At 36.4% G+C, this 25,623-nt stretch overlaps 1 protein-coding gene across 2 annotated transcripts in view; it reads right to left on the reverse strand.

Moving 5' to 3' along the window:
* Positions 1–25,623, reverse strand: part of PLA2G4A (phospholipase A2 group IVA) — a 127,397-nt gene that overhangs the window by 53,016 nt on the left and 48,758 nt on the right. For both annotated transcript variants that reach the window (XM_006772938.2, XM_006772937.2), the window contains 4 exons: positions 18,121–18,269; positions 17,360–17,473; positions 6,164–6,201; positions 2,440–2,581 (listed from right to left, as the gene is read on the reverse strand). In XM_006772938.2, the coding sequence (XP_006773001.1) occupies positions 2,440–2,581; positions 6,164–6,201; positions 17,360–17,473; positions 18,121–18,269 (443 nt within the window). The remainder of the gene's footprint in view (positions 1–2,439; positions 2,582–6,163; positions 6,202–17,359; positions 17,474–18,120; positions 18,270–25,623) is intronic.

The raw sequence follows: 25,623 nt of genomic DNA on the forward strand, positions 1-25,623 counted from the left end.
ATCTTTCTTCTATCATTGACAGTCCCTCTAGGTTGTGGGCTGCTTGCCTGTGTTCCTGAGAAGCATCTACGGTACCAGTCTATAGAGTGTGTTTTCTTTAGTGAATTACCGGTATGTTTACCGGTAATAAACTTGCACTGTTTTATGTATATGTTTGATTACATACAGCCTTGTGACAGTTTTCCTGCATGTCATAAGCATTTGAATATAAATTAAAATGTTAAAATCAAATCTGATATTGTTTTACCTTTTATTTGGTGTGTGGAAGGTGTGCGGAAGAGGGGGTAGTCTTATACGGCGAGTATATAACAAACTCTGTATTTTGAGTGGAAATGTTAGGGGGTCGTCTTATACGCCCAGTCATCTTATACGCCGGCAAATATGGTATATTAGCATGCTAAAGGACACACTACACACTGGCATGATTGGAAAACGAAAGCCCACATAAGGACACAAAATGGTTTATGGAGCTCCTCTGAGAAATCACCCCTTCCCCAGGAAGATCCAGAATATTCCTCCCCTTCATTGAATACCCTACACCCCCTCCCACTAAATATCCTCAGGAAAGGAAGCAAATTCCACTGAAGGGAGGCTGCTCTGGCTGGGGAGGAGCCACTCTCTGTCTCACTGCTTCACTAATAAACTCACTCTCACTTTAAGGGACCCAAAAAGGTAGAATTGCTGCTGAAAGGTTTACTATAAGGAAAAAAGTGTTTCCCAGAAAGGCAGAAACATCTGAGTAATATGCAGAGAAGGAAGTGTTTTCAAGGACTAATTAACCTGAGACCATAATCAACCACAAGTGCCACCAGGGATCTGTATGGTGACAGCAAGACTGGATGGAAGAGAAGTCCAGTCCTTTTTTTAAAAAATAGAAACTTCAATGGAGGTTTCACTTCTCCTCTCAGCTTCCTTTTAGCAAAATTTCTCCGTGAGCAACATTTTATCTCCGAGTCTGCTCCCATAACAGCCATTCCAGCCCCAGCAGATTAGCTTCCCACCCCACCCCCACCTCCACGCACACCTGCAAACACATTCCGAGACCACGTGTGGGACCCCGTGCTCATCTGGCTCCCTTACCAGACTCCATGTCTCTTTTCTAATTGTATTCACAAGACAATTTACAAATTAATTTACAATAATATTGAATCCCTGACTGTGTGTGCATATATGGGAACATCTGTATATATATTTACTTATGATTTTTATACAAATATTGTATTTCTAAAAATAAATTAATAATCTTGAATCTTTATCTATGTGTACATGTATGTCAATATATGTATATATGTATTTACTTATGCTTTTTATACAAATATTATCTTTCTAAAAATAAATTATATTCATTTAAAATATTCAATTAACAAAAAGTTCAAAGAAATAAATAAAAAATTAGCTGATATACCACTAAGAAGGAATTTCATCATACCATTTGATAAAATTGTAGGAATTTGGTTTTTTAATTTTTATGGAGGTATAATTAACATATAACATTAGATTAGTTTCAGTTGTACAAAATGATTCACTATTTGTATATATTGTGAACTGATCACCACAATAAGTCTAGTTAACATCCATCTCAAGGTAGTTAAAATTTTTTTTCTTGTGATAAGGACTTTTAAAATCTACTCTCTGAGCAACTTTCAAATATGCAACAGAATACAATTAAATATAGTAGCATTTTTTTGTAGATTTTAGATAGGAAGATAAAACAATAAGTGAATGGTTGAATGGATGTTTGGATAAATGAATGATAGATGGATGGATGGATGGATAGATAGATGAAGAGATAGTAAATGAATAAACAGCCAAAAACTGGATTATTACTTTACTGGAATTTAAGGAAAGAAAAAGAAGATAAAGTACAATTAAAGGATTGTATTTTCAATATTTGTTCACAAAAATATTGTAATTTTAAGATCTCTATAATTAGTATTATGAAAAACATTAAAATGTAGAGATGATTATTTTGGATGTTATCTTTTAACTTTCTGCTATGAAACACTAAGAATTTAGAACATTTCCTTTCGTCTTCCCTATTCACATCTATTTTTTAATTGTATTATCATTAACAAGATTTGTAACATCTTCTTGTTCAATAATGATTACACAGTTGTTTAATCTTAGTCTACATTAAGATTAATTCAATGATCTTCTTATATCTGACATTAAACTTTCCGAACTAATGGAATGATCATCTTGTTTGTGTATAAGCATGCCTATGCCTCTTTTAATAGCAATATCTGATAAATATTTCCAAATTTGGGCAGCATTTGTGATGACCTTCCTCAAAGAGTTTCCGTTTATGAAATGCTTACCTTACCTTATCTCAAAAAGCTGCAGACAAAATGCTCTATCTTAATGTTTTCATATTTGGGAAAAATTGGGGAGGAAATACAAAGTTAAATTGCAATAACATTTGAAAAATTTATAACTCACATCACGTGTAGAACACAAGCTTTCACTATTCTTCAGATCCAGGAGTTTCTTCATGTTTTCCTTGACGTTTTCTTTTCTCTGGTATCTGAAAGCTTTCTCCTGGTCACACAAAGCCATACTAAATCGGAGGTCCGGGGATGAACTGTATATAAAACAGAGAGACGTGAGCGTAGGTCCCCAGCCTTCTTATATATCATTTGGTCTCCCACAGGTTCCCAGTAGCTACACTGATATAGGCTCACTGCTTCCCTCGAGCCATTTCCTATAGGGAGACCTGAAGCAGAGTATAAAATGATGACGATCTCCAAGCATGTTTCAAGGCAGGTTTTCAGAAAACAATAAGTATAAGATGTTTTAGGAAAAAATAAACAAGCAAGCAAACAGCTCCTGACCAATTGCATGTTATGATAGTAATAGCACTTTAGGGAAGCGCTTCAGAAAAGAAACCTGTTTAAGTAATGCTGCTATGAACATAGGAGTGGGTATATTCTTGCTGAGTGGAGTGGGGCAAAAGGGGTGGGGAGATGAGGACATCTACAATACTGTCCAAAAAAGAAAAAAAAAAGGAAAGAATCAAAAAGAACCTGTCTAGATCAATTTGACACAGTAAGAAATCTTAAATTAAATTATATACCTTTCTAAAAAAAATATTGTCTTTACCATTCATAAAAGTAAGCTCTTCCCTTAAGAGAGTTAAATTTAAGGCTCATTTCTGTTAATGTAGTATATTTCTTTCTTGTAAACATAGAATGAGAGAAAAAAATGTAAGGCCTCCGGACAACATATTCTATAGTGACATTTGATCACTGCAAATATTTTTACTACAACTTCCCAAAGAATAAATATAGGTAACTCATAAAAGAGTAAGTATGAGTAGTAATGATGAATAGAAGAATAAATATTTAATTTCATTAGCAAAATTATAAAGTAGAGTTATTATTAAATTAATAATTCAAAAATATTTAAAATATCTACTTCCTACTACTGGAAAAGGTAGAGTAACACTGTTATTCTCATGCATATATTTTGAAAATATAAATTTGCAAAAAGACTTTTGAAAAGCAATTAGGCAATGAGCACCAAAAATAATTAAAATGCGTATTTCCTTTGACCTAGTAATTCTATTTCCAGATATCTGCCTTAAGGGAAGAAACTGAAAAGATCATTTAACTGTATTATCACATAATAAGGTTATTAAATTATACTATATCAAAGCATTGAATTACACAGTTATTACATTTTGTTATGAAGATTATGTAATAAGGTGGGGGAAACAAGATAGTAAATTAACATTTTTAAAGTCAAGTCTTGGGGTAAACTCTTTTCTATTATTATTATTTATTATAATATATTAAATTGGGTATATTCTAATCACTTAAAGAAATAAAAATCTTACCTGCACAGTTGTCTCTGAATCTTCCTCAATTTTTTCCCTTTTCACTCCTCAGAAGTAACTACTATCTTAAATTTGCTCTTTATTTCAATAAATTTCTTTATATTTTACAATATATATTTATGTCCCTAAGAGTCATTTTTCAGGTTTAATTTTTTTATATAAATGCTGCCAACTGTATGTATACTGCAAATTATTTTTTTCATTGAACATTTTGTTTTTAAGATTCAGGGAGGGTTGGGGTGAGGGGGGGTTTAAAAGATCAACCTAAGGACTTGTATGCATGCATATAAGCATAACCAATGGACACAAGACACTGGGGGGTAGGGGAGACTGGGGGAAGGTCAAGGGGCAAAAAAAAAAAAAAAGGAGACATATGTAATACTCTTTGTAATACCTTAAGCAATAAAACACAATTTTTAAAAAAAGATTCATCTCTGTTTATGTAGCTAGAACTAATTCAAATATTTTTACTATTGTGAAATATTTTCAATATATGAATGTAGCATGATTTGCTTATCCACGAACATTGAAGTTGCTTCCAATTTATTTTTAACTATTAAAAACAGTACCACTATGAACATGTGGTGTATATGTGGAAAAGTTTCCTATAATATATGATCTTTAGGAAAAAAACACCATCTTATTAAATCATAATAGATATAAAGTACTCTTTTCTTATTTTACAAATGAGTAAAAAAAAGTGATTAGAAATTTTTCAACCATTAACGCAATTAGCAGGTAATAGCTTTAAAGCCAGGACTTCTCATTCTGGGACTCATGCTTTTTGTATTGTACAATGATAATCATTATCTTACACTAACAATAAGAAGCATGATTTTTTTTTAAAGAAATCTATGAACAGAGCAATGAACATAGATGTTTAGAAGACATTAGTATGAAATATCTGGAAGAAAAAATTTTAAATGCTGAATAATTTTATAAATATGTTATTTTAGTAACTTTAGTAACTTTCTTTCTCTTAGGTATAATCTTTAATTAGTTTGCTTTCTTTTTAAAATTTTAATGGAAGATATTCTATGGGAAATTGAATTTTTCTTTAAAGGAAACATTTCCATTTAAAATCAGGATATAAGTTAACATATAAAAATAGGGTTTGATTAAAGTTCATTGTAAATATATAATAAATTGCTTCTGGACACATATGTACATTACTTGTGACTCTTTTCTTCATCTTTTATAACTGGGTTTTATAATGGTTTTAAATATACCAGTGAAGACCATTTCCCAGGAAAATAAACAGCATTACTTGCATAGTCAAATAAAAATATTTCTAATCTCATGCCAAAATAAATCATTTTTAAGTAAGAGGTAATGTAATGCAAAATGATGCAATACAGTAACTTGAAATGCCCTTTGACACTTCCTCACATAAACTGAGGGACTGTGGTAATTTATGCCAATCATTTACAAAGTCAACTTGTTCCAGAGATTAAAATAAGAGAAAGAGATGTCTAAACTGAATGCCAGGGCATCATTATCATACATTTGGAAAATCACAAGAGAATGTGACACTCATTTATGTGACATTTGTATAAATAAAATGTGTACTAGTAACTTTGGTAAAACCCACTTCAACAGGAAAGTACAAAGAGAGGTTGAGGGAGGTGAGGTCTGAATCCTGCATTGAATCAGAAATCAGCTCATTCCCAAGACAGGCCTGACTCCCCTTAGAGTCACCCTTTGAAAATAAATAAATGACTTTGCAACTTTCATTTCTTAGAACCCACTTTGAAAGAGTAACATCCTTTCATGGAACTTGACCATTTTTAGTCCTGCCGATTACTATGACAAATTGGTCTCAATTTTCAGATTTTCCTCTTTCTAGTTTTTCTGTTCACTTTTGTGTTTTTGAATTTCTATCTAAATCAACAATGGAAAATAGGCTTAAATAACTGTATTCATTGCTATTGGAATAGAAAAATAAGGGAGGACCCTTTCTAAAAAGCCCTTATTTTTGACATCTATTATTTAACCAGCAAACAATGGGAAAATTAATCAAAGAATATTAGATTTATTTTTTAATGTTGTAACTATTAAAAAGGAGCTAAAGAAAAACAAAGTACATTTAGTGCATTTTGATAGCCAAAAAGCTGTTATAATTATTTCATATATTAAAAGTATACTTTTTATTTTATTATGTTTTTAATCATTATTATTGAAAGTATTACATATATCCTCCTGTTCCCCTATTGGCCCCTTCTAGCCCACTCCCACGCCCAGCCCCAGGCCTAAAAAGTATACTTTTTAACAAAATAAATCAATGGAGCTCTCACAATATCTTCCACCCAACAAAATTAATGTGCTTACCAAACTTCAAGGGACATTTCCAAAATCATTTCAGTGACCTGTAAGAGATTTATTAGGTTAGGTCATAAATAGATGTGTGTTACATATAATGCAAACAAAGTCAAAATAATTGTTGAGTGGCAGATTATTTTTAAACTAAACAAAAACCCTAAGAATAAAAGTGACATAGTTCCATGAAGACCTTAAATTACAGGTATATTTCAATAATTTTTTTGCTATTTTTTACAATATAAATCTACTTAAAGTCATTTTTAGCAAACATAAGAATTACCTCTGTATGGCATTTTTCTTCACTCACTAAAATTATTTCACAGGACATAAAACTTGTCTGAGCTCTAAAACCTATAAAGATGTTGAGTCTATTATTCAGGAGCTGTGCCCAGGCCTCCAAACCAGAGGCTGAAGTGGTTGGAAGATTAAAGGAAGCCTAGGTGTGTATTTGCAACATGTGCGGGCTGTAGTGAACAAGACAGAACACCTATCCAAGGACCTAAGGACCAACCAACTGTGGTCAGGTCAAGAAACATCTCCAAGTGCAATGTGGGGCTCAGGTTTTTATTTTGTCAACACTATGTAAGCCGGCCAAACTTACGGGAGAACCCCATCCCGCCAATGGAAAAGACAGTGCCTAATATCCACAAAGCAGAAGGGATATTAAAAGATGTCTTTCCAATACTATGAACCTATTGTATAGAAAGACCTTATCAACACTCTCCTTGCCATTAGTTATAAATAATCTATATAAATAAAAGCCTAATTGACCATTATGACTGGTAGACTGTTGCTATGATGTACACTGACCACCAGGGGTAGACGCTCAACACAGGAGCTGCCCCCTGGTGGTCAGTGCGCTCCCAAGGCCAACTTCCCATGGGAGCCAGCCCCAACTGGCCCCAAGTGGCCCTGATCAGGACTGGGTGAGAAGGCCCCAATCGGCCTGATCGCTGGCCAGACCAAGGGACCCCGCCCGTTCACGAATTCATGCACTGGACCTCTAGTGTAACCATAAGAACCAAATGAGAATGTGTTTGGAAGGTTGTTACACAATTGTGAGATGGTGCTATTATTTTTTTTAATATTGGTTACTATAAGAATATAGAGTTAACCTATTCAATATCTTCAAATAGAACAAAACTAGAATATGCCTCTTCAAACATGAAGAGGATATTTTAGAACTAACATAAAGTGCTATAGATATTTGGTTTTGTTTTCTTTATGGTTTCAGGGGATTGGAAAAAAAACAAACCAGAAGGAGCCTTTCAAAGGGTTATAATAAGTTCATGCATAATTCTTAGCACTGAATTTTATGAGTAAGAAAAAGGTATTGAAATCATCTGTACAAAAATTTGCCTTTCCCACTACATTGTAAGTTCTGTCTTATATAGGTCTCTATTTCTAGTTCATTGCACGGTATTTGGCATATAACACATAATCAATAAATATTTGTTGAATTACTGTGCATGTGTATGTGAGAGGAAGAACATCAGGCAACCTTTTCTTACCAAGAACATCTCATTATTTCTCGAGATAAAATCATGGACTGGCCCAACCCAGATAGTTTTTGTTATGTATGGAACGAACGCTATGAACCTTCATTCATCAAAGCAGCATTTAAATATTACTTTGAAGTTAATAAATCATCAAGAATCCTCATAAAATGGTTTTTATTTTTTTTAACATACTCAGATGCTCCCATCATTGGTGTTTCTGTCTCTCTCTCTCCCTCTCCCTTCCTCTCTGAAATCAATACAAATATTTAAAAAAGAAAAAGAAAAGAATTACAAAGGATGAGATTACTTTAGATGTTTAGTAAGAAAAACAAGACATGGGTAAAAGCATAGTCTGTTGCAATAAATAAATAGGTAAATAAATAGATAAGTAAATAAATACAGGAAAGCTGCTATTAAAATGAGATTAGATTTACTGTTTTTATCTTGAGAGGTCAAAAGCACCATGGGAGAATAGACATTTTTAAAAACCCCACAATATTACAACTCAATATGGAGTTTTCTAATAAATGGAAGATCCAAAGCTGGAATAGGCTTCCTATTCTAAGATGTCACCTCCTAACAGAAAGTGTTCGGAGAAAAGCTGGCTCCCCAACTGGCAAGTCCGCCCCCCGCCCCCCCGCAGTTTATTTATTAAAGTATTCAATGCCTGAATATATCTGATGCCTATTTGTCCTCACAAGTTAATAAGTACAAAGAAAAATCAACTACTCTCTGTGTCTGATCATTATGTCCCTTCCACATCCATCCACGTTTCTTGGCTACGTCATTCACAGTCTTATACAGACCGATAAGACTCTTTAAATGGAGGCGGGATGAGAGAAGAGAAGACACAGGATCTTCCTGCCATTTGGAGGAAAACAGGATGTGCCGCCATGGTTCTGGTCCTTACTTCCGCCCGCTGCCCAAGTGGATCACCCACAATCAGGAGGAAGTAGTAAACTCTCCCACTTGGTGCACTCTGTTCAGACCTGCTGGGAGGCTGATATTCACCATCTCTCCACACCTTTTACTTGCAACATGTGATTCAGATAAAATAGCCATAAAAATATGCACTTCCTTTGCGGCATTACACAATTATTGTAAACTTCTTCCCACACACTGCATGAAGCATCTCTCCATGTCAGTCAACCAGGTTGCTCATCTTAATCAAGGCACTCAGAAGGAAAGGTGACCAAATTTCCCCAGTTCTCCCCCACCCCATCATATTTAGTTCAGAACAAATGAGAAGAATTCCACCTCTTCTAGGAACTATAAATGCAAGAGCGGGCTGTACTCATTGTACATTCTTGTGGGGAAACAACATTCTCTTCTTTGAATTCCAGCATGAGAACAATTGTAGATGCTTGCAATGGGAGGTGTTTCATTGTGGGGGTGAGGAACTACAGCAGAGAAACTACTAAAAAAAATAAAAACACAAAAAGCCATTTCAGACATAATTAATTTTGAAATTATTTAATCCACTAATTCTTTTGCAAATTTTTCCAGGGTCATTTTGAAACAATGAAGCTAAGATAATAAGCATAGAGCCTGGCATTAAGAAGGTCCTTTAAAATTATTATTGCAAAAAGACGCAAACAGTTAAATAATTTTAAACCAGATGTGGCTCTAACAAGGAGTTGCACACAGAAATGACAACCCTGCCAATACCAGCTAGGTCACAGCTAAATAAATTTTACATGTTTAAAATTGAGTAAGATACTTCAAAAATCATTTTTAAAATACATATGATTTTCTATAACACTAACATTTATTCTTTTATTGAGATATAATTGACATAAAATAATATATGAGGTTCAGCTGTATAACATAATGATTTGATATTTGTCTATACTGCAAAAATGATTATCATAGTAAGTCCAGTTAACGTGTGATTTCCTCATAAAATAAAATTAGTATTTACTACCAGAAATAATCTAATCTATCACCCGAGAATTCAGGATAATTGTGCCTCCCCCCACCCCCACCTCCAGCCCCAAATATCCCAGATCATCTTCAAAGACTAAAAATACACTCTTCCCTTCTAGCCACGTTCCACTCTGAGTTTTCCTCCTTACATTGGGTGATAGCTTTCTATCCCTAATTTAAGGTCCCTTTTCCTTCCCAGTGGACATTGGAGATTCTGAAAGAGCTTGTAATCATTAGCTACCATATGAAATAACAATTTCCTAAAGCACTACTATGTAACCAAAATACACTTTCTTCAAATGGGAATCTCTCAGACGCTCTAGTTTTTCACTCTTTTAAATTTCATTCACTTTCGTCACACCCGTCTGAGCACTTCCCAGGTTTTCTGTATTTCCCATAAGTGTAATCATTTATCCATTTATCCAAAAATGATTCAAGTGGCTGATGTGGGTCAGTCTGGGTATGCAATGATGTTCTACTCCCTGAAGGAATTTAGGTACAGTCATGGACCCAAGGACACAAGAACATTCTAAAATGCCCTAAAATTTAAAACTTATAAATTGCACAAGTGTCAAAAAAAAAAGATTCACTTAAGCTCCTAATGCTAAGTATCCCAAAATAAAAATGCATTCTCTCTTAAAGCCAGGAATTATTGGGCCTACATTTGAACTCTGCTCTGTATCAATCTGATGGCATCACATCTTAGCCAAAGATTTCTCAAATTTCCCACAAAATGGTAACATTCTCCTGTTTTCCCTCCAAACCCTGCTTTGTCTCATTCTCTTAGGTGAATTGTAGTCTTTGTCTTCACACATCAATACATAGTTTTCCAATACAATCATCTTGATATTATCTTTATATTCTGAACTCACCATCAAAATTACCTGCAATTTTTCTCTGTTTCCCAAAAGTGTCCATGCATTAACTCATTTAACCATGACAATCCTAAGAGATAGGCACTATCTATAAATATAACCCTGTTTTACAGACGAGGATGCATAGGAAAAACAAACAAACTTGTCCAACATCATACAGGGAAGTAGCAGAATCATGATTCAAACCCAGGCAGGGCTGTCTGATGCTGAACCTGGGGTCAAAGACAGTGGGTCCCACCAGTGTCTCTCAAAAGACAACTCTGATGTGCATTCTTCAATCTCATGACTCCAACAAACACAACCTCACTCAGATTTTATATATGCCTGCTGGAAAACCAACCCTGTGGATCTAGCCCTATATTTGGTTTTCTCCTAAAAAATAAAAAAATAAAAAAAAATAAAAAATTCTGAAGTTAAACAACATGATAAATCATTGTCTCAGGAAGAGCTGGACGCTTTGTAAGTTCCTGCTTCCCAATGTCAGCTGACCCTCACTGCCACTAAGCAATCGTCCCATTCAGCTCTCAGTGACACATTAAAGCTGTAAGAAGATACACTTATTTTCCTCAAGTCGCCCTGTGTGCCTCAGACTCATCACTTTCCACAGAAGTCTGCTAACGCTGCGTCAACTTTTCGTTTTCGGTATCAAACGCTCTCTGCATCGTTTTACCTACTAACTTTTTGCTTACTAACACTTCTGAGAAAGAAGCCAAATCCCGTTTGCCCTAAGTTCCCCATTACATGTCAAAAACCTTCCATGACTCATTGCTGTCAGTGAGATAACATCCAAATTCCAACATCTTGATTTGAGCTCTGCTATTATCTGATCCCCAATGTACCTGTTCTCCCTTCATGCATGAATGTTCTGCTCTATCACGTCTAGACACTGTTTCCCGAACACGCCTGTCCTGTCTGGCCCCGTGACTATGAGCACAGGCTCAGGCTGCTCTCTCCACTAGAATGGCCTTCCAGCCCTTCAGGGCTCCAACTGCATCCTTCCTTTAAGGACAAGATTATGCCATCGATAGCCACTATAACCCACAATTTTCCGCTACATCCCCGTCCTCCTTGGCCTCTCTGTCCTTATCACTTGTCATTCTCCCTATGACCTTTATGTTCCAGCCATACTCTCACCCTTGCTGATAGTCAACATGCTAGGCAAACTCCTTCAGGACCTTTCTGCCCTCAGATATCATCAGGGATGCTCTTCTTAGTCACAGTTTTTAAACTTAACTTGCAACCCCCTTTACTATATATTCTCTCCTCTCCTCCTTCCTGGTTTATTTTACACATATTATCACTATCTAACACAAGTATACTTTACTTATCTAGCTTCTTGTTGATCTTACTAAATAACGTAAGTTCCAGGAGGGCAGGAATTCTTGGCTTTGTTCATCGCTGAATGGGAAGTGCCTACAGACTGTCTGCCACTCAGTAGGTGATCAATAGTTGTTTGTGAAATTAGTGAATAATTCCATCTTATAACTCTTATTGTACAGATCGTCAGCATTATTTACTGGGCACTTTAAAATTTAGTATGCAAATACTACACTCTAGTAAATATGCTGTAGTGTTTAGGGATGAAGCATAATGTCTGCTGCTTGTTTTTAAACACATCAGAAAAGTAAGAGGGTTTGACTGATGGATAGATGGAGACATATGTGGCAAAGCAAATACAGTATGATGTTTACTGTAGAATAAGGGCAGCAATTATAAGCATTTTCAATTTACAAATCTTTCAACTATTTATATGCTTAAAAACTTTAATAATAAAGATTTTGGGGAAAATACAATATTTTTGAGAGGCCTACCCTGACAATATAAACTTTATTAGTAATTACCCACCAACTGTTCTCTATGACCTCCCTCTATTTGATTTTCTTCATAGTATTTATCCTGGCTGATGCTGTGTTGATTATCTCTTTGCTTTTTGCTGCTTATTTGCTTATTTGATGAATGCAAGCTCCCTGGGAACCAGGACATCATCTATCATGTCCCCTGCTGCTTGCCCATCTCCTAGGACATTGCCTGGAAAATAACACATGTTTAATAACAACTCACAAGTAAGTAAATCAATGAATGGATGCCTCATGATACTGTTTATTATACTAATTATCAATTTACACATGAATGTCTACTTATTTCCAGATTATTAGTTCCTTGAAAATAGAACGTTTTTATAGTTTTCTTAATATGTAGCAAAGTTTTAGGTGCCCAATAAAAGCTTAAATTCTCATATTAAAAAATAATCCATCCACAGTTCAGTATTTTGAAATTATATAATAAAGATTTTCATTATTGTATTATGATTATTTTGTTCCTATACCCTCAAAATGGGAGGAATCAAAGACTTTGGGATAAAATGTTCAAATAAAGAAGAAAGTATTCTTTCTATATCACAAAATTTTATAAATTAAAGATCTTAGAAATAAGTTAATGGAAACCTTCACTTTAGAGCTGAAGAAAGTAAGAATCAGCTAGAAAGAATGACAACTCAAACATCCTAGAGGGAGGTTTGAGTCTCCAGGTTCCCGGTTTCGACCCTAAGGGGGCAGAGTGGGCCCTGTGAGTCTTGCATTCTCCACTCGAGGCTCCTGCTTTTCTTCCAGCTGGCTCCTGGCTGCAGAAATCACTCTCTGTTGACTCAGTATTAACTTTTAGATGACAAAATTTTGAAGGAATTTTTGCTAATAATGTTTTGGCTTGAAGAATTTGTTTTTTCACAGCCTGTCCTCTCTTACAGCCTCTATGAACATTGTAGAAGGAAGATTGTCCCCTTCTGAAAGACAGGGATTCAGAAATGAGGAGAGGCTGGATGGCTGGCAGAGGGCAGGACACGTGATCTGGGGAAGGTCAAAGTTCTCTGACTGGCCATCAGCCATTTACCTTCCCCTGCACTACCACCACAGGTACCCAGCTCAAGAACCGTCATCCAGATAAAAACTGCAAAGGACTTTGAAGAACAGAGTAATAAAAGAAGTTGGCCAGCTGTTTTCTCAGGCACGCTAAGGAAAATAATTACATAAGCTACTTTAAATTCTGGAATGTAGAAGGCCTTGGGGTTACACACCTAACCTTAGGAAATGACAGGGGGAGAGGAAATGCATGTTTTCCTACAATATCTTTTCTTATAATCAGTCTTTGTGTCATCGACTGAAGGGCGGAAATAACATTATTCTTTGGAAAGGCCAATTCATGCTTACAAAGCCTCAAAAACTTTACTGAGCACTGATCCCAGCAACATGTCATAGATAAGGTCTGCGGAAATTAGCCTTCCCCCTCTAAACTCTTTACCCTACTACTCACCAACATGTAGCCGCCAAACCCTGTAACTTGCCATGCCCCAACTTGCTTTCTAAGACTCCATGCTTTTGCAGTCTCCTCTGCTTAGAATGGCCATGACAGCTTCTCTGCCTGCTGAAATTCTCTTTCTCAAAGTATAATAACCGCAACAAAAACAACATTCACATAGAACTTACATGTACCAGGAACTGTTGTAAGCACTATATGTATGTTTGCACACACCTATGGGTGTTTAGTATTCATAGGTATATTTCTATAACCAATTATTATTATTCATTTACTATAAAATAAACTATAGTTAATAAATATGTAAGTAATATGCAATCTACATTTCATGTAAATTACATTAAATTATATTTAGACATGTAAATATGTAAATGTAATACACATTATATGATATATATATTATATGTAAATCATAACTCTCCTATGAAATATTATCTCCACTTTACAGATGAGTAAATTGAGGCACAGAGGAGCTAAGTGATTTTCCCAGGATGAAACTGTTGGTAAAAAATAGAACTTAAATTTAAACACCAAAGTGCTTGCCTTCAAACACCAAGGTATTAACCATTATGTTCATGCTCAACATGTTCAAAATCACCTAGTGTTGCAGCACCATCCCTGTACTCCTCTCACAACATGGTCTGCCTTTATTTAGTCTTGCAACTGTAGTTTGTACATAAATCATTGATACTAACCTCACTGTATAGTGGTTTCTTTTCATCACATGCATGTATCTCCCTCATCTACTTCTCATTCCAACTCTCACCTCAAGTCTTAGCCAGAGCAATCAGGAAAGAGAAAGAAATAAAAAGCATCCAAATTTGGAATGAAGAAGTAAAATTGTCCCTTTTTGAAGATGATGATTCTTTATATAGAAAATCCTGAAGATTCCACCAAAACTATTAGAAACAATAAACATGTGCAATAATATAAAGTCAATATACAAAAATCTATTGTATTCCTATATACTAACAATGAAATTTCAGAAGAAATGAAAAAGAAAATTTCAACAAAAAGAATAAAATTCCTAGGAATAAGCTTAACAAATGATGTGAAGGACCTATATACTGAAAACTACAAAGCATTCTTAAAAGAGATTTAAAAAGACACAAAGAAATGGAAAGACATTCTGTGTTCATGGACTGAAAGAATCAACATAGTTGTAATGGCCATCTTACCCAAAGCAATATACAGATTTAATGCACTCCCATCAAAGTCCCAATGACACTTTTTAAAGCAATAGAACAAAAATCATCAGATTTGTATGGAGCCACAAAAGACCCTGAGTAGCCAAAGCAATCCTGCAGTGGGGGGGAGGGGGGAGGTGGGGAGAATGAAGCCAGAGGTGTCACACTCCCTGACTTCAAATTATGCTACAAAGTGACAATAATCAAAACAGCATGGTATTGGCAGAAAAACAGACACACAGACCAATGGAACAGAATTGAGAGATAAGCCACATGTATGTGGGCAAATAATTTTTTACAAAAGAGACAAAAATATGCAATGGATAAAAGAAAGCATCTTCAATCAACAGTGCTGAAAAAGTTGGAAAGCCACATGCAAAAGAATGAAACTACAGCAGAGTACTGTTTGACCCCATATTAAAAAATTAACTCAAAATGGATCAAAGACCTAAATATAAGACCCAAAACATAGAAGAAAATAAGGGTACTAAACTTATAAACTTTGGTCTTAGAGAGGATTTTATGAATTTGACACCAAAGGCAAGGGAAGTAAACACATAAATAAATGAATGGACTAAATCAAACTGAAAAGCATCTGCACAGCAAAAGAAATGACCAACAGAACAGCAACCAAAAGAATGGAAGAAGATATATGCAAACAACAGCTCCAACAAGGGGTTAATATCCAAAATATATAAAGAATTCATACAACTCAACACCAAACAATCCAATTAAAAAATGGGCAGAGGACCTGAACAGCCACTTCTCCCAAGAAGACATACAAAAGGCCAACAGGTACATGAATAGGTGCTCAACTTCACTAGCTATTAGGGAAATGCAAATCTAAACGATAATGAGATACCATCTCATACCTGTTAGAATGGCTATTACAACAAGATAAGTAATAAGAAGTGTTGGAGAGGTTGTGGAGGAAAAGGAACTCTCGTTCACTGCTGGTAGGAATGCAAACTAGTACAGCCACTATGAAAAACAGTAAGGAGGCGCCTCAAAAAATTAAGAATAAGGTTACCATTCAACCTGGCAACCTTTTTTCTGGGTATCTATCCAAAAATTTTGAAACCATTTATTCGCAAAGATATCTGCAGCCCTGTGTTTATTGCAGCATTTTTCATGGTGGCCAAGACTTAGAAACAGCCAAAGTGCCCTTCGACAGATGACTCGATGAAGAAGATATGGTGTGCATAAATAATGGAATACTACTCGGCCAAAGGAAAAGATGAAACACTGCCATTTGTGACAACATGGATGGACCTTGAAATTATCATGCTAAGCGAAATAGTAGAAAAAAATCAAGAACCATATTTCACTCAAATGTGGGATATAAAACTGGAAGCAATAAATGAACAACAAGAAACCAAACTAATAAAAACTCAGACACAGAAAACAGTATGGTGATTACCAGGGGTAGCTTAAGGGGGTCAAATATATGATGACGGAAGAATATTTGACTGTGGGTGGTAGCAATCAGCATACAGATGATGTATCGTAGAATTGTAATCTTGAAACCTACATAATTTTATTAGCCAATGTCACTCCAATACATTCAATAAAAATAAAAAAATATCACCCGGACATAAGAGACATCTTTCTTCATTCATTTAAAAAGCAAACCTAGAAACATAAAGATAACAATAACCTCATGAGCATTCAGCTGACCTCTTTATCCTTAGGCTCTAATTATTTGATGATTATTTAAGACAGAAATACTCCTCTACACAGGCTTAATTTATTACTAAACATGTAACTTGAATAGTTTGGATGTCCCAACAGTTTTCTTTGTGTTCACTCAGTCATTCTCTCTCTGGGTAGCAGTACTCTCCGAGTTTACATCTTCCTTTATCCTCCCAAATGTTTTGTGTTAAATGCGCCAATGGAGTCCACAGCCATTGCTTAATCTCAGTGTCATCATTTGAAGCAGCAAAAGAGATGAATGTCTTTTGTAGATAATGTCTCAACCAAAGTTCATATATATCAGAATAATAGAAGATTAGGACAGGAAGTAAAAAGGAAAACAAAATTTTTTTATTAAAAAAACAAACAAACACTCTCATAAAGAAATAACTAAATACAGCCCAGCCGGCGTGGCTCAGTGGTTGAGCATCAACCTATGAACCAGGAGGTCATGGTTCAATGCCCGGTCAGGGCACATGTCCAGGTGGTGGGCTCAATCCCCAGTAGGGGGCGTGCAGGAGGCGGCCTATCAATGACTCTCATTGATGTTTCTATCTCTCTCTCCCTCTCCCTCTCTGAAATCAATAAAGATACTTTAAAAAAGAGAAATAACTAAACACATACTACATAAATCTTCAAGTATCAAACCCAACTTTCAAGAGAAAATACATTTTATCTGATAAAAAGTTGAAAAATTAATTCTGCTGCATTACTTACTTGGTTGAAAATAAAAGGAACTTCTTTCTTCTCTCCTACTTTCATAGAAGATATAGGAAATGTTGCTGTCCCCAGAGTTTCATCCATAACATAATTAGCATCCATCAATGTGATCTAAAAGAATACAAAAAATAGAGCACACATTTACGTTTCCCTTGGATCTCTAAAACTTATAGCTAAAATCTCAACCACATTAAAAAAATAACGCTCTCAAATGACGTGTGACAGACATGTAAGATCTTTAATATTCAACTGGTAACAATACTTGTTTTTTCTTTCTGACTACTATATTTTCAAATAAAATGATTTTTTTTTCATTTTCCTAATTGATCTACTCATTATTGTGTGTTGAAGAGTGGAAATTTATTCCCTCACAGGACAAATGCTATTTTGGAATATGAGAAAGAAATTACTGTAGAAAACGAATGCAACCTTTGGGGGAAATTTTATTTTACTTTACTTTAAAGGCAATTGAAAATATTTTTATTCTGTTATCTTTGGATCCTCACCTTTATAACAGAAAATGTTTTCTCCAGAGCCTACGGGGAGGATAAAAGAGTCTTCTCACTCCTACCTAACTACTGCATTTCCGTTTGGATGCCCATAACTTGATGTGCGCAACCTAGAAGCAGGTCTGCTATGCTGCCCAGCTGAACTGCACTATATCCAACTGAGGAGAACGAAGGCAGGAAGGGGACAAACTCAAGCATCAACTTCAAATGAATGCTGACCATCTAACAGGCCCCAAAGGATTCACTTACCTCCAAAACATTTTCCTGATTAGGATCCAAAATAAATTCAAAGGTCTCATTCCACACTGGGTTTATGTCATTATTGAAGTGTCTTGTTCTCTTCCTGCTGTCAGGGGTTGAGGAGATGAAAAGCTCCACGTAGGGATCTGGAGTGTCAACTGCAGGCGTTAAACACAAGTGAGAAGGAGGCAAATGTGATTCATAGTTCCTAACTTGTTTTTATTAATACGTCAGGTTATTTTCAATGGATCTGCAGGAAGTGTTCAAAATGTCTAAAACAAAATAGTACATAATAGAAGAGCATCAGAGGTTATATACTTTTTATATATTATGCCTCTGCTCTCCATTAGAGTCCCATAGAGGGATTCATTTTTCAGTGACTTATTCAGAATTCCTCCATCCACTTAGAGAGCATGTTCACTGTAGTCAACATCTCAGTCCAACTACTAGACTTAAATTTTCTCTGTATATACATACACCCAGCAAGGCAAACGAGCCTGAACTTTAAAATATTGCTCACTCCCTCTTTCCTAATTTCAATGAATCCTTGTAGCCTTGCAATCTTACAGCATTGCACACACTATATTTTATGGAATCACTCCCTCTTTCCTAATTTCAATGAATCCTTCATTATCTTACAGCATTGCACACACTATATTTTATGGATGAAATTATAACCTGTCTTCTCCTACAAGACAATCAACAACTTGAGGGCAAGGACCAAGTCTTGCTCATCTTTATAGCTTTAGAACCTCACAACTATCACAATATTTGTCTCCTAACTTAAGGACTCAACTTTTCTTTTTAACACATCCTTTCTCATGTGGCCATTATAATTCATAACCGCAAAAATCAATAATTGAATATGGCTGCTGACATCCCTGTTAAGCACTTTACACACATTAGTCTCATTCAGACTTCACTAAAGCATGGTAAGGTAAGTTCTTTGTTTTAACTCTGAGGCAACAGGAGCTGAGAGCTGGTAGACAATCTATTCAGGATCACAGAGCTAGTAAGTAGCCGAGCAAGACCTGACAGCGAGAATCATTCTCTTCATGACACCATGCTCCTACTGTTAAAGATGAGATCATAGGGTATGGATCGCTATGGAAAGAGAAACTGGACTCAGAGTTTTAGAGAAGAAGAGAACAGGTAAGGGGTAGGGAGGGAGAAAAAGTTATACAGAAATTAACACAAAGAGATCCAAAAATTGAAAACCAAGGAAAAGCAAAAATAATGGTTCTGATTCATGATTGGTTTTCAAATAAAACTTTTTTAAAAAGTACATGCTGCCCTAGCTGGTTTGGCATCAGCCTGCGGACTGAAGGGTCCCCAGTTTGATTCCAGTCAAGGGCACATCCCCAGTAGGGGGCGAGCAGGAGGCAGCTGATCAATGATTCTCATCATTGATGTTTCTTTCTCTCTCTCTCTCTCTCTCTCTCTCTCTCCTTCGACTCTCTCTAAAATCAATGGCAAAAAATATCCTCATTCCCCAGGTAAGGATTTAAAAAATATATATGTCAAATGTCAAAATATACATATATTTATATAAACAGGCAATAAAAAAAAATTATTTTTTAAAAAGTACATGTTATCCCTCAACAATAGTTATGGTTATCAAGTGATGTAATCAATTCCCCTTTGCTTCATTTTTAAACATACGCATATAGACATAGAGCTGCTTTATGCAGTCATTGTATTTTTTTTTAAGTGTGCTTTTTTTTCCTATAATGTGGAAATATCTACAAATGAGGTGTAAGCATTTGGGGACGTTTTTAATTTAATTTTCCCACGTGGAGCTTATGCATCATTGGTCAAGGGCAGCTGAGTCTCAAAAGCAAGAGTGCAATATAAATGCCAACGGTGCTGGTTAATATACAGACCCCTGATCTTCATCTCCTAAAACCCATAATCCATAGCTCTGTAGTGGGACTAGCGATCTGCATTTTTAAACAAATATTCTAGCTGATACTGTTGTAAGTCCTCTTCTGTTCACACTTTTGATATCCTATTAGAGAAATAAGTAGACATTGAAATTGTATTATGTACTTGCTTATTTTGTTAAGATATAATTGACAATAACATTGTGTATATGTAAGGTGTACAATGTGTTGGTTTGATATATTTATATAATGCAATTTCTAACACCTTATTTATGATTTCACTTTCCACATTTTCAGTTCCCCACAGTTAACTGCAGCCCAAAAAGACTAAATGGAAAATTCCAGAAATAAACAATTCATAAGTTTTCAATTGCACACCATTCTGAATAGTGTGAGGAAATCTCATACCGTGCTGCTCCATCCCACCTGGGAAGTGAATCATCCCTTTGTCCACACAGTCACAGTGTGTACACGCCCCACCCCTAAGGCACTTAGTAGCCCTTGGTTATCAGATCAACTGACAATGGTACCACAATGCTTATGTTCAAGTAGCTCTTCTTTTACTTAATAATGGCCCCAAAGTGTAAGAATAGTGATGCTGACCATTTGGCTATGCCCAAGAGAAGCTTTAAATTGTTTGCTTTAGGCGAAAAGTTATGCATGTACATATAAGAAAAAACATAGTCTATATAGAGTTCAGTAGTATCCACCAGTTTCAGGCATCTGCTAGGGTTCTTGGAACAAATCCCCATGAAAAATGGAGGATTACAGTATCTCTCACCAGGATCATAGGAGAGAAACTAGAAAACACAAAGAATGAGCAGGAAGGATGGCAAAGGGCATGGGCCAGAGCAGAGAAGGACTATCCACCTCCTCAACCAGAGGACTGCACCTTCCCCATCCTTCCACCATGTCACCAGGGCTCAGGTTGCAAACCAGAAGTAAAATGACATGTTTAGAAGAGCAAGTGGGAGAAGTACACCAGGCACTGCTCATCAAGGAGCAGTTTGACTGGGAGCCAAGCACAAAAGTGCAGATCTGAATTATGGAAGTGAGTCAAATGCTAATAGCCTAATTTTAGAGGCAAGAGTAAATGGGAGACAAGTAGGTGCATTAAGCCAGTGACTAGTAACTCAGTCACCCAGATTATTAAACACAAATAAACTCCAACCAGAAGTGGAGGAATTGCCTTTTGAGGCTTGGTCTTCATTTGAATCTTGGAAGAGGTGAAGGGAGAGGTTTCTGGGGCCAAATAAGAAAGAGAAAGCAGAAAGTGAAGTTCCTTGGGAGGAACCGGAAAGGAAAAGAATGCACATGTTGAAGTGGCATAAGTCACCCAGTGATATAAGCATCTTCTCAGCCATGCTGGCCTCTCAGTGAGTCATATGCTCTAGCTGCCAACACTATGCTTATGTGTCAAAACATGAACGAGCCTGTTTATTTATTTATTATTTATTTGTTATTGTTATTTATTGTCATTTATTTTTTAGAGAGAGTGAGAGGGGGAAATAAAGAGAGAGAAACATTGATTGGTTGCCTCCTGCACATGCCTCAACTAAGGCTGGGGAAGAGCCTGCAACTGAGGTACATGCCCTTGACCACAATCAAACCCAGGACCCTTCAGTTCATGGGCTGACATTCTATCCACTGAGCCAAACCAGTCAGGACAGTGGGACTTTAAAAAAAAACACATTGAAATCCTCAAAGCCGTCACATTGGACTCTTATTTTTACTTTTAAATAAAGTCAATATTCTAAATTTTTTCCTCACTAGTGCTAGTATTTCTAGTTCCTCCTCTTGCTTCATTAGCAAGAGACTTCAAAGTTAAGACATCAGAGGGTGCTGGGCAGCGAAATATCACTGACAGCTACACACTTTGATGCTGCTACCTGCATCACTGCTAATCTGTGCTCTCTGAGAAACAGCGGTAGCAGCGGCAGGCATTGCAGGATGCAGAGAAGTGTAAGAGGCTAGTTTAAAATTGGATTGCCATAATCCTATAGCTCATTTCCTTTGTACTAGTATAATCTGTAATCTTCATTGGCATGGTAACATGTGACAGCTTTGAAAAGGGAAAGCAGCCCATTTCGACAGCAAAACTTAGCCCAATGCTTTAGAGAAATTCCTAGATGTGCATTAAGGAAAAGTCAAATGCAGATAAAGAGATGTGGTCCCCCCCCCCCCGCCCCCGATTCCGGTTTATTTATTTCATGGCTTTGTGAATCAATGCCTTTGGGTAATTGGGGGTTGAGTCATGGTTTCAGCTTTACCTTGATTAGTTCCAGCCAAACCGGTAGTAAAGCAAAGATGTAATCTGTAGGCAAAGTCTTTTATCTAAGTCTTGCTGAACAAAAATGTTGGGGGTGTGGGATACAGGTCTTTGTGGATCCCACATGATTCCACCATATGCATCGGAGTAGCTTCCGAATTCCAGGTTTGTAAAACGTTTCATAAGCCTCACTAACTCAAGAGCACCCTAATTAATAACAGGTCCATTTGTCAGCTTTGCCTGAGAAATACATATTACATGATTAAAAGCTGATGGCAACTTCTAAACTCCAAGTTCTGCTTTCTCACATCCACTTTGCTCAGTAGCAACTTAAACCCTTTGCTTCAAATAAAGATGACCCATAACCTGTTATGATTATTGTGTTAAACGGCAAAAAATCCCTATAGGAAAAGTCTCCCCCAAATTCGAACCCTCACATTCTGTTAGCTATGATACTCTAATGGCAAGCTTAAAACAGTGTTTCTCAAAATGCACTTCACTAAACTAACTTCACAGAATCACCTGCGGTGTTTCTTCCATCAGTCTTCAGCATGGATTTGCAAATGCATTCATTATTTAACAACTTAGCCAGGAAATTCTTGTGCACACAAGTTTTTTAAAAATTGGATTTTAAAGTATTTTATTAGAATCAACTAAAGAATGATGGCATAATAACACCCACTAAAAAGTAGTAACAATTTAGCATTGAAAAGTCAACAGCCTTACTGGCCTTCTGTCCTGGAGTTATTCTTCTGCTCATAGACTATATTAAGCAAGCCCAGTAATTCACTTCTTTTTCTCTCCAACCATTAAATACATTTTCAAGTGGCCACATGAAAAAAAATCCAAGAATAAAGTTCATGTGGGCGTGTTAGTTGGAAATCTGTTCAAGTTGATGGGCTGATAGTCAAGCTTTCTGCTTCACTTACCATCAGAGTAGAAATGCCATAGTGAGACCAAAAATTAAAGAGCCATTTGTTGAAAGAAATGCCTCTGATACTATTCTCCAATGTACTCACGCCTTTGAAATATCTATGATTTCATGATCATGGTAATTACATGGGAAACTTAAAGCTTCTAAAGTTAAAGGTTTAAAAATGTAAAGTTTTTATGATTGCCAACCTCCCTGTACTAGGTTCACTGAGGTGCTGGCAAACACCCTAGGAAAATGGTTAACCCTACTATAAATGCATACATTTCAAAAACGGTTTAGTTCTTTTTTAATGTAAAGTTTTTATTAAGAGAGGACACATTTAGTAAAGTTAGAAGATTGGAGCTGTGCACTTATGGAATTTTCATAAAGTGAACTCACCCATGATATCACCACCCAGACCAAGATATGGATCATTACCAGCCCTCCAGAAAATTCTCTCAAGTCCCGCCCCCAACCCCCGCCCCGAAGGGTGAACACTCCCCTGCCACCTAAATACAGTTCCTCATGTTGTGACCCAACCATAAAATTATTTTTGTTGCTACTTCATAACTGTAATGTTGCTACTGTTATTAATCATAATGTAAACTGTTATTAACCTAGCACCATAAAATATTTTTACCTGTTTTTTATCTTTACATAAATAGAATCAGTATATATTCCTGGGTCCGGCTCTTTTGTTCACTATTAAGCCTGTGAGATTCATCCATATTGACACATATATTCATTACTTTGATATAAACTGTTCCATTGTATGAATGTTCAATAAAATGTTTATCCAGCCCTGGCCAGTCTGGCTCAGTGGATAGAGCGTCAGCCTGTGGACTGAAGGGTCCCGGGTTCGATTCCAGTCAAGGGCATGTACCTTGGTTGTGGGCACATCCCCAGTAGGGGATGTGCAGGAGGCAGCTGATCAATGTATCTCTCTCATCGATAATTCTGTCTATTCCACTCCCTTCCTCTCTGTAAAAAATCAATAAAAGATTCCGGTCAAGGGCATGTACCTTGGTTGCAGGCACATACCCAGTAGGGGGTGTGCAGGAGGCAGCTGATCGATGTTTCTCTCTCATCGATATTTCTAACTATCTCTCTCCCTTCCTCTCTGTAAAAAAATCAATAAAATATTTTTAAAAAATCTTTATCCAGTCCAGCCCTACCACTGTGGTTTAGTGGTTGAGCACTGACCACTGAACCAGGAGGTCATGGTTCAATTTCTGGTCAGGGCATATGCCCAGGTTGTGGGCTCGATCCCCAGTAGGGGGTGTACAGGAGGCAGCCAATCAATGTGATTCTCACCATTGATGTTTCTACCTCTCTGAAATCAATAAAAAATATATTCAGAAAAAAGAATTTGGCTTGTGCACATGATGAAGGCACTGACTCCCAGGATTCTCTATGCTTCCATTTATCTGGGGCAGTGGTTCTCAACCTTCTGGCCCTTTAAATACAGTTCCTCATGTTGTGACCCAACCATAAAATTATTTTCGTTGCTACTTCATAACTGTAATGTTTCTACTGTTATTAATCATAATGTAAATATCTGATATGCAGGATGGTCTTAGGCGACCCCTGTGAAAGAGTCGTTTGACCGCCAAAGGGGTCGCAACCCACAGGTTGAGAACCACTGATCTAGGGGCTCTTGCCCAACAAATCTTAACTGATTTGGTCCTGAAACCCAGCTTTTTTGTCTCCACGTCCTTTTGAAATTGCCAAAGCTCTGGTTTTCTCTGCCTCTTCAGTGCTTGGCTACTTCCTACATCCCTATCACCCCCCAAGCCTAGCTAGACTCAGCAGTGGTCAGAGGGGAAATGGCGTGCAGAACAGTACTTCAGTGACTTCTCTCCCTGAGATCTTGGTCTCTCAAATCCCAGTTCATTCAGCAACTTTCAATCCTTTGGGCACTTTTAGATTAATTTAATCTATGTTTTCTAAATTGCTCTTTGCAGAAATGAGTGCTCTGCTATCAATTATTTTATTTTTTTAATGTTTTTGTTGATTTTTTTAAATTAAATCTTTATTGTTCAGATTATTACAGTTGTTCCTCTTTTTTCCCCCATAGCTCCCCTCCACCTGGTTCCCACCCCAACTTCTGCCCTTAACACCCCTCCCCCCACTGTCCTCATCCATAGGTGCACGATTTTTGTCCAGTCTCTTCCTGCACACCCCACACTCCTTTCCCCCTGAGAATTGTCAGTCCACTCCCTTTCTATGCCCCTGATTCTATTATATTCACCAGTTTATTCAGATCATCAGATTATTTATTCACTTGATTTTTAGATTCACTTGTTGATAGATGTGTATTTGTTGTTCATAATTTGTATCTTTACCTTTTTCTTCTTTTTTCTCTTCTTAAAGGATACCTTTCAGCATTTCATATAATACTGGTTTGGTGGTGATGAACTCCTTTAGCTTTTCCTTATCTGTGAAGC

This window comes from Myotis davidii, unplaced genomic scaffold (genome assembly GCF_000327345.1).
Source record: "Myotis davidii unplaced genomic scaffold, ASM32734v1 scaffold362, whole genome shotgun sequence".
In the NCBI taxonomy this organism is placed as follows: Eukaryota; Metazoa; Chordata; class Mammalia; order Chiroptera; family Vespertilionidae; genus Myotis; species Myotis davidii.